Genomic DNA, 18466 nt, shown 5'->3' with positions numbered 1-18466 from the left:
CTTTTTATTGGTTTGATAAGATGAAGAACCTGAGATCAGCTTTCGTTTTGATACTGTATTTCTGAAGTCTCAGAATGGACTGTGCATTTACTAACTTAAACAAGAATTACTTAGGATTTCAGGAATGCCACTAATTTATCCATGTATTTTCTGGTTTATTAGTTAACATCATTACTGTCATTCAGTGTTGCACTTTAAATATAACCTGCAACTGTACTCATAAAAGCTGCTTTTTTAACCCATAAAGACCCAGTGCTCCTTTTGGTGGTAGTTCCCAAATGATTTTTTTTTCTCTATATTTAACATTTTTTAAGTGATAAGTCACCATTTATTATGAAATACTCATCTCTATTTTGCTTTTTTTTTCAGTGAAAATCAGGCATTTTCCAATATTGAATTTGCTGATCATGTAGATGTTCATAAACGATCAGATTAAACTTGAGGGTTATTATATAAAAAACAGAGAAAACTGAAGAAAAAGTAACTTTTTCAGTAAAATATATCATTAACTGAACATAAAACAAGTGTCTATGATGGTTGTCACATCAAACTCCATGGGTTTTACTGGTGAATCAATGTTGTAAAAGATGACGGTGTTTCAACGGTAATTACGAAGCCCCTGAACGTCCAGATGGCTCATATCTGATGGCCATGAAAAGACGACAAACTGTATTTTACACCAATTATTTACATGTATTAATAGGATTAGTGGATCAACAGGTAGATCAGTAGATGGCTTTGGTCACTCGTGGATGTTTGGGTCTTTAAGGGTTAAGTGTGAATACACTGTTAGTGACCAGATAGTCTTGTAATGTTTTATCCAGCTTAAGCCCAGTACATTTGAGTGTCTCTTACTCAATTGCAGCAGTATTCCCCACTCTGAGTGTTAGATACTCAAGCATTTCCTCATTTCCTGTGGACGTTTAATTACCTTAAATGTGATCGTTATCTCAGGTTCATTGTGGTAAGAAAATTAACTAATTTGCCCAGAAAAAGAGGGTGGTTGGATTGTACTCTAACTGGTGTGTCAGTTAAAAAGCAGGGACTGAAGAAGCATAAAAATTAAAGTGGTTTCTGCACAGTAAAAATGCATGAATTGAGTGTTGGTCATGTATTCATAACATATCTAAAAGAGTCACTTATACACATGTTTCTTACTATTTCCTATAATACATATATGCTAGTTTGGGGAAATCTTTAAGTCATACAACAATATCAGGCAAGAAAACATCAAACTTTCAAAATAAAGTATTTAACCCATAAAGACCCAGTGCTGCTTTTGTGAGAGTTCCGAAATTATTTTTTTCTTTTGATTTAACCTTTCTTAGGTAATTTATCACCATTTCTTATAACATTATCCTCTGTATTTTGCATTTTTTTTCCAGTGAAAATCAGGTGTTTTCCTATATTTAATTTACTGATGATGTCTATTAATCATCACGTTAAGATGACATTAGATCAGGGGTGTCAAACTCAGATCCTCGAGGGCCGGTATCCTGCATGTTTTGGATGTTTCCCTCTTCCATCACACCTGGAAGCCATTCCATCATTATAAGGCTTCTGCAGAGCATGTTGATGAGCTGATCATTAATTGAACCAGGTGTGGCTGGAAGAGGGAAATACCTGAAACATGCAGGATACCGGCCCTCGAGGACTGGAGTTTGACACCTGTGCATTAGATGGTTATCATACCAAAAACAGAGAAAACTGAAGAAAAAGTGGCTTTGTCAGTAAAATCTATCATTAACTGAACATAAACCAAGTGTGTTCATCCACTGTCATTGATCCAGCTCCATGGGTTTTTACTGGTGAATCAATGTTGTAGAAGATAATGGTGTTTCCACGTTCACTACAGAGCCTCTGAACGTCCAAATGGGTCATATCTGATGACCATGAAAAGATGACAAACTGCATTTTACAACAATTATTTTCATGTATTGATAGGATTAATGGATCAACAGGTATTAAACAGTTTAGATCAGTAGATGATTTTGGCCACTAGTGTATATTTGGGTCTTTGTGGGTTAATAGCTAGGAATAAAAACACAACTTAAATCAGTAAGATGCCGGCATAAAGGACAACTCAAAGATATTGTAATGTCAGAGTTTGATCATTGCTTTTTACGAGAAGAAACAGCAGGATGGGGATGGATTCATATTGAAGAATAATCAAACTTCACTGTCCGGATTTGCATCAAATAGTATGGAAGCAAAGAGGAAAATTAAGGTGCTTTATATTGACATCCACTTTCAGTCCAATATGGGGGAGGTGTAGCTCTGCTGATACACACTGATGTAAAAGAAGAGGAGTGTAGACACAGAGTTAGAGGAAAACGATCTGTGAATGTGTGGTGCTTCTGGAGGATCACTTTCAGTCCATAATGGTAAACAAATAGATCTGTTGTTGAGTGATTGTGTTGTAATAGAGCAGTTTGTTGAGTTTCAGCCCTTAGCATTTTATGTTCTTCTTTCAGGTTACAACTCCCAAGTGATTATATAAAACCAAACAGAAATCTGAAAGGCATATACCAAGGTGAATGTGAAACGCAGAAGCAGATTCACAAATTATTATTCAAGCTGGTTTTAACCCATAAAGACCCAAACAACCACTAGTAACCACATTCATCTACTGATCTAAACTGTTTAATACCTGTTCATCCACTAAACCTATTAACATGTTGAAATAATTGGTGTAAAATACAGTTTATCATCTTTTCATGGTCATCAGATATGACCTGTTTGGCCATTTAGAGGCTCTGTAGTGAATGTGGAAACACCGTCATCTTCTACAACATTGATTCACCAATAAAACCCATGGAGTTGGATCAATGACAGTGGATGGACACACTTATTTTTACGTTCAGTTATTGATATCTTTGCTGAAAAAGTCCCTTTTTATTCAGTTTTCTCTGTTTCTGATAAAATAACCCTCAACTTTAATCTAAGCTTTTATGAACATCTACATGATCAGTGAATTAAATATAGGAAAATAGATGATTTTCATTGAAAAAATGCAAAACACAGAGGAAAGTATTATAATAAATGTTGATAAATCACTTAAGAAAGGTGAAATCTAGAGGAAAATTCATTTGGGAACTGCTGCAAAAGTAGCACTGGAAGATTGTACTATTGACTGTATGAACATAAATTCAAATACATTACTTCAATGATTTTTTTTTTTTTTTTTTTTACCTTGAATCAAATATAATAATAAAAATGGTACTAATCAGAAGAGTGTCCACATATTATTTCCATCATATTCTTGAGTAACTATTGGCATAATGTCTGTGTTGTGTATTTGGTCTCAGTCATAACTCTATGACAACACTATGATGAGTATGAAAATAAAATGAATCATACGCTGTGGCCTTCACAGTTGCCAGATTTCAACCATCTGAACACCAGTGTAAAATCTGGACTGATATTTTAGCCAACTCTGTCACCTCCATCATCAAAACACCAAATGAGGGAATATCCTTTGATAGAATGGCATTCATCTTACAGAGTCCACAGAATGTAGAATCAACACCAATAAAGCTGTTCAGTTTACAAATTTATGTTGGTTTTTCCATCTGTAACATTCAGGAGACAATACAGTGTGATGTAATCAGACCTGATGGAGCCACACAGACCACCATGACTGAATCTGCAAACCAATGAAGCACCAATTTTTAGGATTAATTTTGTAGCCGTTTGACGTTTCTGACAAGACAGCTCTGGATTCTCACAAAAAAAAAAAAAAAAAAACATCTGCGACATCTGTTGTAATCCTGCAGTTGCTGGTCGACACCTTCCGCCAAGAAAAACTTCATGTGCAGCAGCGAAACACACAATCAGAGACTGTGGGTCACACTTAACGTTTGTTAATGTCTTAGTTATTGGTCAGGATGTTTGAGTTTTCCAATGTGTATTAACATCTTTGGCATTTAGATCATCCTATTTGTTATTTGCAAAGAACAGCTACAACTGCATGTCCATATTGTGCATCAATAAACCCTTCACTAAGCCCCCCCCCCCCCCCCCCCCGTAGTTACTGTTGCTACATCTGTAAAGGTTTGGCATTCACCATGTCACTCTGTAGTGTTTTCAATATTGTCACAGTTGAATTCCAAAGGACACAATGGAAAATTTTTGCGGTAACAGTCATGAAATAGAGGTTCACAGAAAGGACAACAGGAGCTACCTTCACCATATAGTGTTAATTTCATCAGCAAAAACCCACTAATATGTATATTTCTGTGGAATCTGTTTGATCACTTTAAATGTGACTATTATTTCAGGTTTTTTATGATAAAAAATGAACTGTTTTGACCATGAAATACTGAAAAAGACTGTAAAGTCAAAGGATGGTTGGTTCTTCACAGTGAAAATACAAAAAATAACCTATGACCATACGCACATTAACCAAAATAGTAAGTATTATACATATTTCTCACTTTTCTTAGTACACATTACACACACACACACACAGTACATAACACTTTAAGGAAGATGCTAATTAACTCATAAAGACCCAGCACTACTTTTGTGTCAGTTCACAAATGAAATTTTCTCTATATTCAGCCTTTTCTTAAGTGATTTATCACTATTTATTATAATATTATCCTCTGTATTTTGCATTTTATCAGGATAAATCAGTAATTTTCCTATTTTTAATTCACTGATCATGTAGATGTTCATTAAAACTCAGATTAAAGTTGAAGGTTATAATATCAAAAACAGGGAAAACTGAAGGAAAAGTGATGTTTTCAGTAAAATCTATCATTTACTGAACGTAAAAACAAGCATCTCCATCCACTGTTGATCCAACTCCATTGGTTTTACTGATGAATCAATGTTGTAGAAGATGACGGTGTTTCCACGGTAACTACGGAACCTCTGAACGTCCAAATGGGTCATATCTGATGACCATGAAAAGATGAATAACTGTATTTTACACCAATTATTTAGAATAGAATAGAATAGAATAGAATAGAATAGAATAGAATAGAATAGAATGGATGATGGATGTTTGGGTCTGTATGGGTTAATATTAGTTCATTTAACAAATTATGAAAGTAGCTCTGAAACACAGTACTCTGATATTTCAGAATCACTACTACAAAACTTTGATATTTCTGTGAATGCAATGAAGATGGAAAAATCCCTTCACGTGTTCTCATCCTTAAACTGAAATAAAATCATCATATTGTTTTTTGTTTGTTTATAAGCATCCATGTGAAGTGAAATAAGTAACATGGTCAATAACACTCGATAATAAGTGGTGTTTCATGTCAGAAAAGAAAAAAAATATATCTTCTGTCAGATTTACAGACTCCAATATAGATAATATAAACAGTCATATAAGATGAATTAATGAGTGATGGTGTTTAATGTCAGTGTGTCTACAAGGAAACTTAGCTATGTTCTATTAAATTATTACTTTAACTAGTGAGAAAAAACAGTGGTGTAATGTTTCTACTTGATAAATAGCAGACATTAGTAATTGGTAAAACATTATATGACTGAACAAATAGATGTTTAAATCTATGAGCTCTATTCACACAGCTTCTGCTTTCAGTTGTTCTGAAAGTTTGACAGACTTCCCACATCTAGTTATGGTTAGGAACATAATAATGGACATGTTGTAGATTTTTCTTGGTGAATACTTTAGTTTTGCTTCTGACTTGACAAATAGCGCAAAAAAATCTACATTTTTATGACTGACAACTGAGAAGTGGAAATCTTAAGTAACACATCTCAGATTTCGAGAGCATAAAGATAAAAGTGTCACAGTTAAGTGTGATTACATTGACATTATCATAGCTGCTACGAGGCAGACTCATTTAATGGATCTGTATTCATGAGAGGAAAATGTCCAATATCAGGATCTACAAAAAAAATATAAAAAGTTTCCTGCATATCCATTCAGTAATCGCTCAGAGATTCATCCCTGATTTAAATAATTGGCTTTTAGACACTGTCGAGACAGTGCTGATCAGCTATTGCATTGCAAATAAAGGGTCCACTTTGGACTGAGGCAGGGCAGTTCTTCACTCTGAACTGCACATAAATATTAATAGCTTGTCATAGGAACAACCGAACCTTAACAGCAAAGCTAAAATATAAGATAACACATTACGAACCCTGTTCTGTTGGAGATCGCAGGGTTTCATAGAGACCATCTGACTTTAAGATTCAGATATGTGGTTCTTCTGCTTCTGGTAAATGTGTGACCTGGTACTTTGTGTTTTTCTTCACTGGGTGATGTCAGATTTCTGTTGAGATATTGGGTTACCTGAGGTGAAGAAGTCACATAAATGCGATCCCGATGCACCCACTCTATGCAGCTTGCAGCGTTACCATGACGACGGGGTGCTGCTGAAGAGTCGAGGATGCAACAGTGGCAACCTTAATAAGTAGCCAGGCATGGAAATGTACCAGCTGGCTATTTTTACAACAGGCTTCCTAAGTTGCCTCTCACTAAATCACTCAGGACAATTGGATATGTTTTTCTGGATGCCACTCATATGACTAATCACTTAGCATGCCCCTCACGGTCATACATCTTACATGGAAATTTTGCACATCAGTTTGTTCTTCTATCTAAATCTTGTTGTTTAATGTGTCTTTAATAAAATGAATTTCACTTACAATCCATCAAACACTTCATGCAATATTTTGGGGATCTAAACCTACCCACATAAAGAAACTACCCAGGGTTTTCCATTTTCATGTACTGTAGACATCATTGAAGAGAATAAAAACAAAAACAAAAGCTTGTTTTACCCTGACACAAGATAAATGGAAGCCATTTTTCTTTGATATTCCCTGAGGTACAGAACACTCACTGGTGTTGTATGAGGCTGAATATAGGGTTGACCAACCAAAATAATTTCTTGTATTATCTGCTGCAGCACAGTCTCCAGGACCTTGTTTATAGGTTTATAGTGTAATATCACTGTAGACTATATATATATATGTGTATATATATATATATATATATATATATATATATATATATATATATATATATATATATATATATATATATATATATATATATATATATATATATATATATATAATAGTGCAATGTCCTTATACAGGGCAATTTCTTTTTCTAAATCCATTAATTCTATTATTTAATGTTTAGTTAAATACCTTATCTTACATCTTTTCTTATCTGTTTGAGGGATAACAGAGAAATTGCAATGTCCAGAGCAATGGTGCCTAAATTTCTTCAACTCCCAAACCCAAATTTGCAATAGTACACAAAATCAGCATGATGTTTACCTCTTTACTGATTATTCAATTGTCAGAATATTATGTTGAATAAAATACTTTGTTCTAGGCTGATTTCAAATTGTTGTCAAGTAGTTTTTTTTTTTTTTCTTTTTTGTTGTTTTCATCTTGTTGTGCCTTTTATATAACCTTAATCTTGTCACACCTTCTACATAATTTTGGTTTTACATTACTTACTTTTTTTTGTTTTATGTCTTCTATGTTATTTTTGGTTTCATGTGTCTTTTTGTGTATTTTTACTGGAGCATCTTTTACTTAAGTTTTTTGTTCTTTTATGACATTATATTTGTCACTGATTTATCTTGTTGCTGCAACACATCTTTTTTTAAACATGTAATTTATTCTTTTTTTTTTTTTTTTTTTTTTTTTTTTTTACAGCTGTTATACCATTTAGATCTTGTGTGCCTTTTGTCATTTTCTTCTAGTTGCATCCTTTACATTGTTTTGATTATGTTACACCTTCGACATGCCTTTCCATCTAGGGTCTTTTTTTTTTTTTTTTTTTTTTTTTTTTTGCCATTTTCATATTGTTCTGTTTTTTGTTACTGGCTTCTTTGTGTATATTTGTGTATAATCATTTTTATAAACACTTCTAGAGAACACATTTTTTATAATGATAAGGAAAATTCAAATTATTGTTTCACATTTTACTTTGACAACTGACAACAAAATAACAGCTCAGATTTGAGGATGGGAAATGCAGGATCAGATCACTGATGTGATTTGTAACAAGTAAACCAACTTAAACCTAGCGTAAGCTATAAGGTTTTGATTGTTCTTATCAATAAGTTATAGGAAAAGACAATTATTACCTTATAGTGGTGATTTAATGGGTTTAAACAGCTTTGGGTTTCTATTTAAGCTCCTACTCTCTGTGCAAACTGAAATAAATAAGTAAATCAATAAATAAATGTTATTGAGTAATAAGAGTGGTCTGTCTCAGCTCTCGCTGCTGCCATCATGTGGCGCTTCTAGAGAATGCATAGAATAGTATTTTACCCATAATGCACTATAGCATATGGGTAGGTACCATTATATTTGTAGAGGTAGGGGGGATTCAGCGACTTGATAGTTTAGAATACATTCAAGAATGTGTTTATGCCAACGATTTTTATCCAAATACACAATAAAACAAATATTATGAAAGTCTGTGAGCATAATTGGTATTTTAAGTCGTGCAGGTAAAGACTGAGTTGTTTGACTGTCACAGATGGACTCTCCTCTATAGTGGTAGCTTCCAGCCCGACTCTGGAGCCTTCCTTTCCCATTGAAGTAGCAGCCATGAGGTAGGACTGCAGTTGCTGGCAAAGAAAAAGACTAAATTTTAGTGTTAAAACACACACGTTTGACACAACACGTCCCCTTACCGACACACCATCTTCCTCATTTAGTGATATCTATAGGTTGTGCCTCTTTCCCAAACTTATATTCCACAATTATACGAGATTTTGAGTGACACGATGTAGCAGACCGGGAAGCCATGTTGGCATCCCGGCTAGCTTTAGCATTACGGCTAACAGACCCAGCCACTGATGATGTGTTACAATACAAACAAATCTTTTATAACTTGCCCTCCTGTCAGTTGTCTAAAACACGTATTGCTTATAGTTAACAGTTAATGTAACACGTGTCTGAATCGGTGTGTGTGTGTGTCTCTCGCAGCATGCTCAGGCTCCAGAAGAGGCTGGCCTCCAGCGTCCTGCGCTGCGGTAAGAAGAAGGTCTGGTTGGATCCGAACGAGACCAACGAGATCGCCAACGCCAACTCCCGTGAGTACAGCAAAAATCAGCCTCGTAGTTTGTCTGGAAATGTCAGATAATCTGTTGTGTACTGGGGTACAGTCGTGACAGTGCTCTGCTGTTGTTTGTTAGAGTAAGGGCTCGTTGGCAGCACCTGTGTGAAATAAATGCACTGATGGAAAGACACATGTTCACTGGATGCTTTAAAATGTCCTGACTGTCTGATCCAGGATAGACATATCCCTTGTCGTCTTCTGAGGTTGATCTATATTGTTGGCAGGAAAGCTAGTCTTTATATTGTCAGACTTAAATAGTTATAGATTATGACCTGACCCTTTAATGTTAATGTTGGGTTTAGGTGTAGTCTGACAGTATATGGTCAAATGAAGACTCCTCTTCACAACCACTGGGTTTCTATAGGTCTGTGTAATGTGTAAAATTTTGAATGTGAGGTGTAGTTTCTATACTCTGTTGTACTTGATAGGATGTATGAATTAATTGACATTAGTACTTGATTAAAGTGTGTAAATGAATGGGCCTGGCCAAGCAAAAGTGAACATCATGGGTCCAAATCATATTTCTTCATATTACATAGTAAATGGGCTCATCTGTTAGTTTAATTTGTCTAGTTTAGGGATCTAATTTTGCTTTTTGAACACAAGTGAAAAAAAAGTTACATCTGTTTAAATTGTTTGAAGTTTGAAAACTTCTGATGTTTCTCAGAAACCTGTTTATACCTCATTATCAACTGAATAATTTCTAGGCCTAAAATTATGTAAATTTACTGATTCCTGCATTTAATGCCTTTTATTATTCATATTTCTGTAACCAGTGACAGATTAGTGAAACCAAAACATACAGACCAGACTCTCTGTTACCCAACCTTTATATCCAAATCATTCATAACTCCTGTTAATGCATACTGTTGATCAAGAGGGACATTTATAAAGTTATTTTATTTAAATGAACGGATATTATACTTAATATTTGACCTACAGTCTTTTCTGTGGAATTGATCTGTTGGTGTGGCGATGTGTACTGCACTTATTAACGGTTTTTCATGTCAGGTAATTTGCATTGCTGACATTTGTTTTACTGCATATTTAACGCTTAAAGGTTTCGAAAACTACATTTTTGTCATTACTGACTACTGCAATGGAGACTCTTTTTGGGGTCTGCATCAGTCAAACTGTCAACTACAGGATTCTTTTCATGCCAGAATGGCCTCTCTACACTTACATAAGCAGGACCAGCTTACTCAAGCTGAGCAAAGATGACCAAGCATGTTTTTTGCAAATTTCATATTTAAAAATGATTTAAGACAAACCTTTCATTTAACTATGTTAAAGTACTTAGAAAAGCCTACAGAAATATGTATTGCAAGTTGCTGTAAGTTATCTGGTTTAAAAGTTATTGCCCAATGAACCGTCACTTGTAAGTCCGTAACTGCTAGCTGTGGCAGCTGTGTAAAGCCACTGGAGTTTACCAAAATCACACTAATATTTCCTTCTCCTCTAAATTTAAGTGCCACACCATTGTGTAACGTGTAAAAAAAATAACAGAAGATTACAATATACATGATCATGCACAATTATAAAATAAAATAATACACAAAAATAAACAAGTATGTAATGAAAGAGAAAAATAGGAAAAGGGGAGAAAAGTTCTTTAAAAAGCTAAATATTGCTATAATATTGTGTATTACTATACATGCACACACCTAAGTGCATGCATAAACATAAACTCTATACATATATAGACCATGTGTATCATGTATATATAACTGAATAAATACACCAGTAAATGTGACCTTGCCTTACCATAGTCACTCTAACATTTCCGTCTCCTCTGTACATTTTTGTAAGTAATAACATAAGATAGTTGTAAAAAAAAAAATAAATAAAATGTTTACTCTCTGCATATTGAATCATTGACTAGAGGATGTTTGTCAGGATGTCATGCTGTCTCTTCCCTTCTGTTTCCAGTCATTTTTTGCTGCGGTACAATCAAATAAAAACAGTGTATGCCCTAAGAAATTAGTATATCAAACTGAAAACACAGTCCTACAGTCAGAACAGTCGGTATGTAATCATCCAGTAACAAAATTCGATGAGATGTCTGTTATAATAACCTGATAGCGCTTGTCGTTTCTGTTGCTGGTCAAAGCGCCTACATTACTTTTGACTGAAACAATATTAACTCACTGGATGAAAAGATGAAAGCGTCTACCGTTTTACCGATCATGTCCACATAAAGCATGACTCATCTGTTAGATTTTATTGTATAGACTTTGTTGTGCCGATTTATCAGAGAATCCATGTATGTTAACTTTTTTCTTGTCCTCAGGTCAGCAGATCCGTAAACTGGTGAAGGATGGTCTTATCATTCGCAAACCCGTTACGGTCCACTCCAGGGCCCGCTGCCGCAAGAACACACTGGCACGTCGCAAGGGAAGACACATGGGTTATGGTATGTTAAAACAACTATTTGACAGTCTGACAAGAAAGTTACATGATTTCTGACTAACAGCGCAACTGGACTGAGGTGAACCGACCCATTAAAGCTCAGATGTCTTTGTAACGTCTGACTCTAGGTAAGAGAAAGGGTACAGCCAACGCCCGTATGCCAGAGAAGGTGTGTTGGATGAATCGCATGAGGATCCTGCGCCGTCTGCTGCGTCGTTACAGGGAGTCCAAGAAGATTGACAGGCATATGTAAGTTGGTTTGCACTCTTTTTGCATTAGATATTTGTATTATTCATTGATTGGAATTCTTTTTCCCCTGTTGCTGTATGCTTTATGTTTAACTGAAAGTTAAAAGTAAACCGTAAACATTTTGTAATCAGAACATAATTATATTTAACTAATAACGTTTTCATAATGCTGCATTTAGTATGTAGCATTAGAGTTTGGCAATGCACCAAGAAATGTAATACTTTTTTTAGCCAGTGTTATAGATTATTTATTCTTTTAACCAAATTTTTTTTTTTTCTGATTACATGAAGTGAAGACCAAATTGGACTCAAAAATACTTGTTCTTTACTGATATTATATGCTATATTTGGCTGGAGAAACACATTCTTAATTAATATATTGCAACAAGCAAACAGATTGCAGTTTGAATTTTTGTTAAGCAAGAAAGGTCTTCAGATGAATTATTTCGATTTTACGATGTAGGTATTTTTCATGATTTTCAGAAAGCAAAAACCTTGATTAAGGACATAAGAACATAATGGACTTAATTTGACATAATGCCTAACCCTATTTGGTGCTGATCTTTATATATTCCAGCCATGCGATGCACAAATATTTGCAAATGTTATACTGACTTAAGTTAAACTAACAACACTTTTAAAAAAAACATAGCATGGAGCATGAAATGAAACATAAGCAACATCAGACATTAAAAACCTAAAGCTACTGACATGATCATAAGGTCAGAGCTGCACACGAGTAAATGGCATGAAAAAAAATAAAACATAAAAGCATTAAAAAAGCAAGAACCATAAACCGTGGATATACATTGTAAAAGCATGTGTTAGTGCAGCTTTTGTATTTTGTCCTGATGCCTGTTTTGTCTCCTCAGGTACCACAGCCTCTACCTGAGGGCCAAGGGTAACGTGTTCAAGAATAAGCGTATTCTTATGGAGCACATTCACAAACTGAAGGCTGACAAGGCCCGCAAGAAGCTCCTGGCGTAAGTGTTGATCAAACCTATGTTTAGTTGTTTATAGAAACAGTGGATTATGTACATTGACATCAGATGGAGTCAGTTAAAGGGGTCATATTTTGCTAAACCCACTTTTATTAGTCTTTGGTACATTTCTTTGTGTATTTGGACCCTAAAAGTTCATAAAGTTTGAATTTGAATCCCCCAGGTGCTGCAAAGCTATCTTTATATTCATTCCGGCAAAAATCGAGTGGATTTCTACAACCAGTTTCAATTCCTTCTAATTTGTTATGTTTTATAATTAGTTACGTCACAACATTTGCACATATGAGGTCAAGACTTTTGACGAACATTTCTCTGAGTACGCCATATTTGTTTATTAGCAGCAGCGGTTGTAGTCCATAGTGAAAATATGTTCAAACTTCAAGCTGATTACCTAAAATGTTCAGTTGTGGCTTGTGTTAACACCGGGACAGAGCGCACAGTCAAAACCTGGAGTGGGTGGGGTCATTTGCAATTGAGGGGCCAGCGCTTAAAACAACCTTTCTCGTGTCGTTACTCAAAAATAGGGTTGAAGATGGACCAGTGGAGTTTAATGAAGAATTCAGACCCAAATAGCATTTACAGTTTATGTAGACCACAGGGAAATGTTTTAAAAAGCATAATTCCATTTTAAAAAAGCAAAATATCACTCCTTTAATTTGGTTTTTATACATCTACAGTGATCTGTCCACTTTAATCATCTTTTAGTTCAAACATGTCCTGGTGAATTCCATTTTGACAAATACACAAAGGGACTTGATGCGACAGAACAATTTCAGTTAAGCTTATTAATCAAGTCAACACATACAATAGTATAGAGATGACATACGTGACCTTTGTAAGTATAGAAGAGTTTGATCAGTTAATATTAACATGTGTGTTAATTATGTATGTTTTGTTTCAGCAGATAGATTCCCACTTTTTTCAGCTTGGTTTTCAAACTCTTATCTGTGTCTGTTGCAGTGATCAGGCCGAGGCTCGTCGTTCCAAGACAAAGGAGGCTCGTAAGCGCAGAGAGGAGCGCCTCCAGGCCAAGAAGGAGGAGATCATCAAGAACTTGTCCAAGGAGGAGGAGACCAAGAAGTAATCTGGCTCCTTGTGTTCTGACTGAATCTGCTACCCGTCAAGTGTTGACAATAAAAGTGTACATAAAGACACTGGTGACCTCCTGTGCTTCTTTATTTTATGTTGGAAATTATTTAATTAGTGGTGATTCATTAGTTTAGTGTAAGAAGGATGGCAACAGAAGAGTTAGGAAACACATTCACTCCTATTGTTGAACTACACATTAGATTAAAATGTCTGAGGTGTTTTTCTTGTCCATTTAAAGACTATTCTGAGGATTATAACCAGATATTGACAAATTGAAATGGGTCTGTCTTAATATTTTATGTCTGTGATTTTTCACTTTATTCTTCTGGTGTATAAATGCAGGGGATTTGTGATAAGCATGGTCATCCATCTGTCATAATTTTGTTTCTTCATCATAACTAGAAACCCATTTGGTTTTTTCACCAAACTTATGGTGTTACCTTCTGGTGCTCTGTGTTGTCAGTTGTGACGTTTGTGATGTCATTTCTGGAGCAGAATTTTTTTTTCTAGAAAACTATTCGAGAAGGCTACTCCTGTGGGACTGGGAGGTGTTCTAAACCACAGTGAACCGGGAGACCAAGCCACACCTCCATGGACCTCAGATCTAGTTCTGAGTAATGCTCTCCGTCAGGTCCGATCCATAAATTAATACACATTTGCACTCCTCTGCTGTTTATATTTTCTTTAATGCTGCGAACGAAATTTTGTTTGACTTAATTACCTCTGCCAAGGAGGTTATGTTTTTGCCAGGGTTTGTTTGTTTGTCTGTCCGTTAGTGTGCAACATAACTCAAAAAGTTATGGACAGATTTGGATGAAATTTTCAGGGTTTGTTGGAAATGGGATGAGGAAGAAATGATTAAATTTTGGTGGTGATCGGGGGTGGGGGGGCCCACGGGGGGGGGCACTGATCAGCCTTGGCGGAGGTCTGCGCTCTCCGAGTGCTTCTAGTTAACCCTTTCATGCACGAATTATGACAACCATAGTCAAGATTTTTTTCTTTCTTCTTGTTTTTATCCCCCCTTAGGCATGAAAAAAAAAAAGCAACTGAGTGTTTTTTTTTTTATGAAGTTACAAAAATGTCGATGCGTTTAATTTTTGAAGTAAAGAAACATGTTTAAAACCCAATATCAGAAAGTGAGATAAAAACAAAAAAGATTTTAATCCTACTAATCTGATGTTTTGTCACATTTTAACATATTCTACTGCTAGTTATTACTCACTTCATGGAGGTAATATGCAAAAAAAACCCAAAAAAACCCCAAAACTTTTTGTCTAACAAATAATTGATTTACACTAAAACATGTTACTGCAGATCAGGTTTATCAAGAACAGCAAAGTTACAGTAATGGGATGAATTGCAGTTTATGGGATGATGTATAAGTGTCCACTGTGTTGGCTGATATGGAACTAAAACAACAAAACCCATGACTATACAAGAGAACAGCTGGAGAAGAACTGTCCACTGGAGTGACCACTATGCATGAAAGGGTTAATGCCAACCCCAACTCCCACACTGCCGCGTCGTGCCCTCATAGAGCAAATACTCATAGTGCTGCAGGAAAAAGTAAGGTGACCTTTGGGTTCACATCCTCTGGCTGAAGTAACTGAAAATACAAAATGATGAGAATAATTTTATAGTAAGTGGTGACAAACTACTAAGGAAAGGTTAGATGCAAAGTTAAATTGATTTGGAAACTACCACAAAAACAGTTCTAAAATAGGTCTTTCCAAATAAAATACAACTCACTGTTCAAGATTAAACCTTTGTTTTCACTCACTGTTATACTTTTATAATTTACAATAGGTTAGATGTTTTGACAATCATCTGGAAGTCACCGCAAACATAGTTCTAGTCTAGTATTTAGGGATTAGTCACAGTATAGTTGCATAGTTTAACAGCTGGGAAAACGTGTGTGCCCAACCTCTATCAATACATTACAATTCAAGCTGTGGATGACCTGAATTTATGTAGTGCTATCTGGTCATAAATCAAAAAGAATGAGATGGGTGGATCACAGGTTTATATACTGACAGTGAAAGCTAACAGTGGAGTTAGCTAATATTGATCAAGTTAAATATTTAGGCAGGGCTAGGTCTACGACAAATACCTAATGTTTACTCAGAAATGTTGCTCATGGTTACGGACTTTCCACTGAATCAACTTTTCGGTGTTCAGATGTTATCATGTCAGTGCCAACACGATAATACAATCTAAATTACCGGTAATAATGTGAATCACACATTAAACACTGTGAATGTTGACATGTCATACAGACATCTCACATGTGTGATTCCAGTTTTTCTTGCACATTGTTATTAGTGATGTGAGCCGATGCTTTGTAGTGAATCAGGTGATATGACTCCCCACTTTTTTTTCTTTCGCTGCTCAGCTCTAACTCTCTGTGGCTCATCTCTGCTCACAGTAGAACTTCATTTTGATTGGGCAACATGGTAGACATGGAGCCAAGATGGGATGTTATCTTGAGGAACCCCTCATCCAACCAACAGATGAGCCACAGTGGCTGATATCAGGCCGACCCCTCAGTCTTCTCATGCCTGGTGAAGGTGATGGAGGGTAGACTATGTACAGTTGTGGAAAAAATTATTAGACCATCAAAAGTCATCAAAAACAATGGTTATACAATTAAGTGCTAACTCCTGTGTGTATCATGTGACTAAAACAGACAGAAAAGAAAACATGGAATGCCTAAAAGCACTGTTTTTGACATTACAGTGCCATAGCTTTTGATGTAAGACCTGAAGTGATTTTGGTCATTATCAAGAAAACCATGGAAAATGGCTCGATATCAGCTCTGAAATTAAACTCTTGTTCTGCTGTACTGTGATGGCTTTCTCACTGGACTCTCTAAATGAGCTGTAAAACAGCTGCAATACATCCAGAACGCTGCTGCTCGAGTCCTGACTAGAACAAGGAAGTACGACCATATCAGTCCTGTGCTCAGATCTCTGCACCGGCGTCCTGTGGCTCAGAGAATAGACTTTAAAACAGCTCTGCTCATTTATAAGTCTCTCCATGGTCTAGCACCAAAGTACATCTGTGACATGTTGGTGCCATATGAACCATCTCGGACCCTGAGAACCTCAGGGACTGGTCTTCTGCTGGTGCCCAGAGTCAGGACTAAACAGGGTGAAGCTGCGTTTCAGTTCCATGCAGCTAAACTCTGGAACAGTCTTCCTGATGACGTGAGACAGACCTCTGCTGTGATAATGTTCAAGTCCAGGCTGAAAACAGCTCCGTTCAACTGTGCATACTGAAAGGGTTCTATCTGCACGCTTCTTTTTTGCTTTGTTTTAATTGATTATTATTTATGTTTTAATTATAATTGTGTGTTTTTAACCTGTCTCTTTTCCATTTTTGTAAAGCACTGAATTGCCCTGTGTATAAATTGTGCTATACAAATAAATCTGCCTTGCCTTGCCTCTTATGAGCCATTTTTGTTGTTATTATATTTGTCCAAACAAATGTACCTTTAGTGGTACCAGGCATTCGAGTGAACAAGAAATTGAAGAAAACAAGGGTGGTCTAGTAATTTTTTCCGCAACTGTATTCTGCCAAAATTTGTTCCTTCTGAGAGAATCTTCTCAAAAATGGGGTAGGTACTTGCAGATAGAAGGAATGGCATCAGCCCATCCAAGCTAACACATCTGATTTTTGTCCATGCCAACCTGACATTCATACTGTTTGGTTACTGAGTTTGCTTCTGTTTTGGTTGTGTTTCTGTTCTAGTTGTGTTCTGTGGATGTGTTTGCTCATGTGTTTTTGTGCAATTAAAAGTTTGATTCAAATATTAGAAGTAAGAATGCTTTTGTGACAGAACAAAATGCACAAAATGCACAATTGTAAGGCTTCTCATATAAACACTGGAGGTTTATCAACACACAATCCCATGACATTAGCTACTTAAAGTTGAGATATGATGCTACAAATGATATTAAATTAAGAGCCATTTAGCAGCTAAAAGAGCTGGTTCTTCTTTGGGAGCTGTGTAAAAAGAATTATTTATCTGAAAAGAACTTTCCATCATTACTGAGTGACTTCCACAAGTACTTTTATCAACATTTAACTGTTCTTAAGTGATTTATCACCATTTATTATTATGTTTTCCTCTGTATATTCTGGTGCCACTAGCAAAGATACAACATTCATCACAAAAATAAAAATTCACAAAAAATGGCAGTGAATAATTTTGAGCACAAATGTACACAAAAAGAAATTAGTCTACACTCAAAAAAGGTGCCGACTCAAACCTAGTTCCTGTTTTGAAAATTTCATCATTCATTCATTCATTTTCTGAACCCGCTTTATCCTCACCAGGGTCACGGGGGTCGCTTGGAGCCTATCCCAGCTACTTATGGGTGAAGGCGGGGTACACCCTGGACATGTCGCCAGTTCATCACAAGGCTGACATAGAAACAAACAATCACTTTCACATTCACACCTATGGCCAATTTACATTCACCGAAAATTTAAAGAATAAATTTCCCTTTATATGAGATCTGGTTGAAGTTCATCTGTCTGTCCGTCCACATTTTTGGGCAGATTTTGGCTTTTCAAGGCTGTGGTCTTTAAACTTTTGATCGGCTGATGAACAGCCTATTTCAGTTTAACTGTTTTCA

The 18466-nt window shown here is 35.8% G+C and overlaps 1 protein-coding gene across 1 annotated transcript; it reads left to right on the top strand.

Annotated features, from left to right (window-relative positions):
* Positions 1 to 8519: 8519 nt before the first annotated feature.
* rpl19 (ribosomal protein L19) lies at positions 8520 to 13891 on the top strand. The gene is made up of 6 exons (XM_030142151.1): positions 8520 to 8570; positions 8947 to 9053; positions 11370 to 11492; positions 11617 to 11737; positions 12609 to 12719; positions 13698 to 13891. Exons 1-6 carry the CDS (start codon positions 8566 to 8568, stop codon positions 13819 to 13821), a joined length of 591 nt encoding a protein of 196 aa, XP_029998011.1. The 5' UTR covers positions 8520 to 8565; the 3' UTR covers positions 13822 to 13891.
* Positions 13892 to 18466: the final 4575 nt, after the last annotated feature.

The sequence above is a fragment of the Sphaeramia orbicularis genome, chromosome 8, assembly GCF_902148855.1.
Source record: "Sphaeramia orbicularis chromosome 8, fSphaOr1.1, whole genome shotgun sequence".
In the NCBI taxonomy this organism is placed as follows: Eukaryota; Metazoa; Chordata; class Actinopteri; order Kurtiformes; family Apogonidae; genus Sphaeramia; species Sphaeramia orbicularis.
The sequence above is the reverse complement of the archived record's forward strand: the minus strand, read 5'-3'. Positions and strand labels throughout refer to the sequence as shown.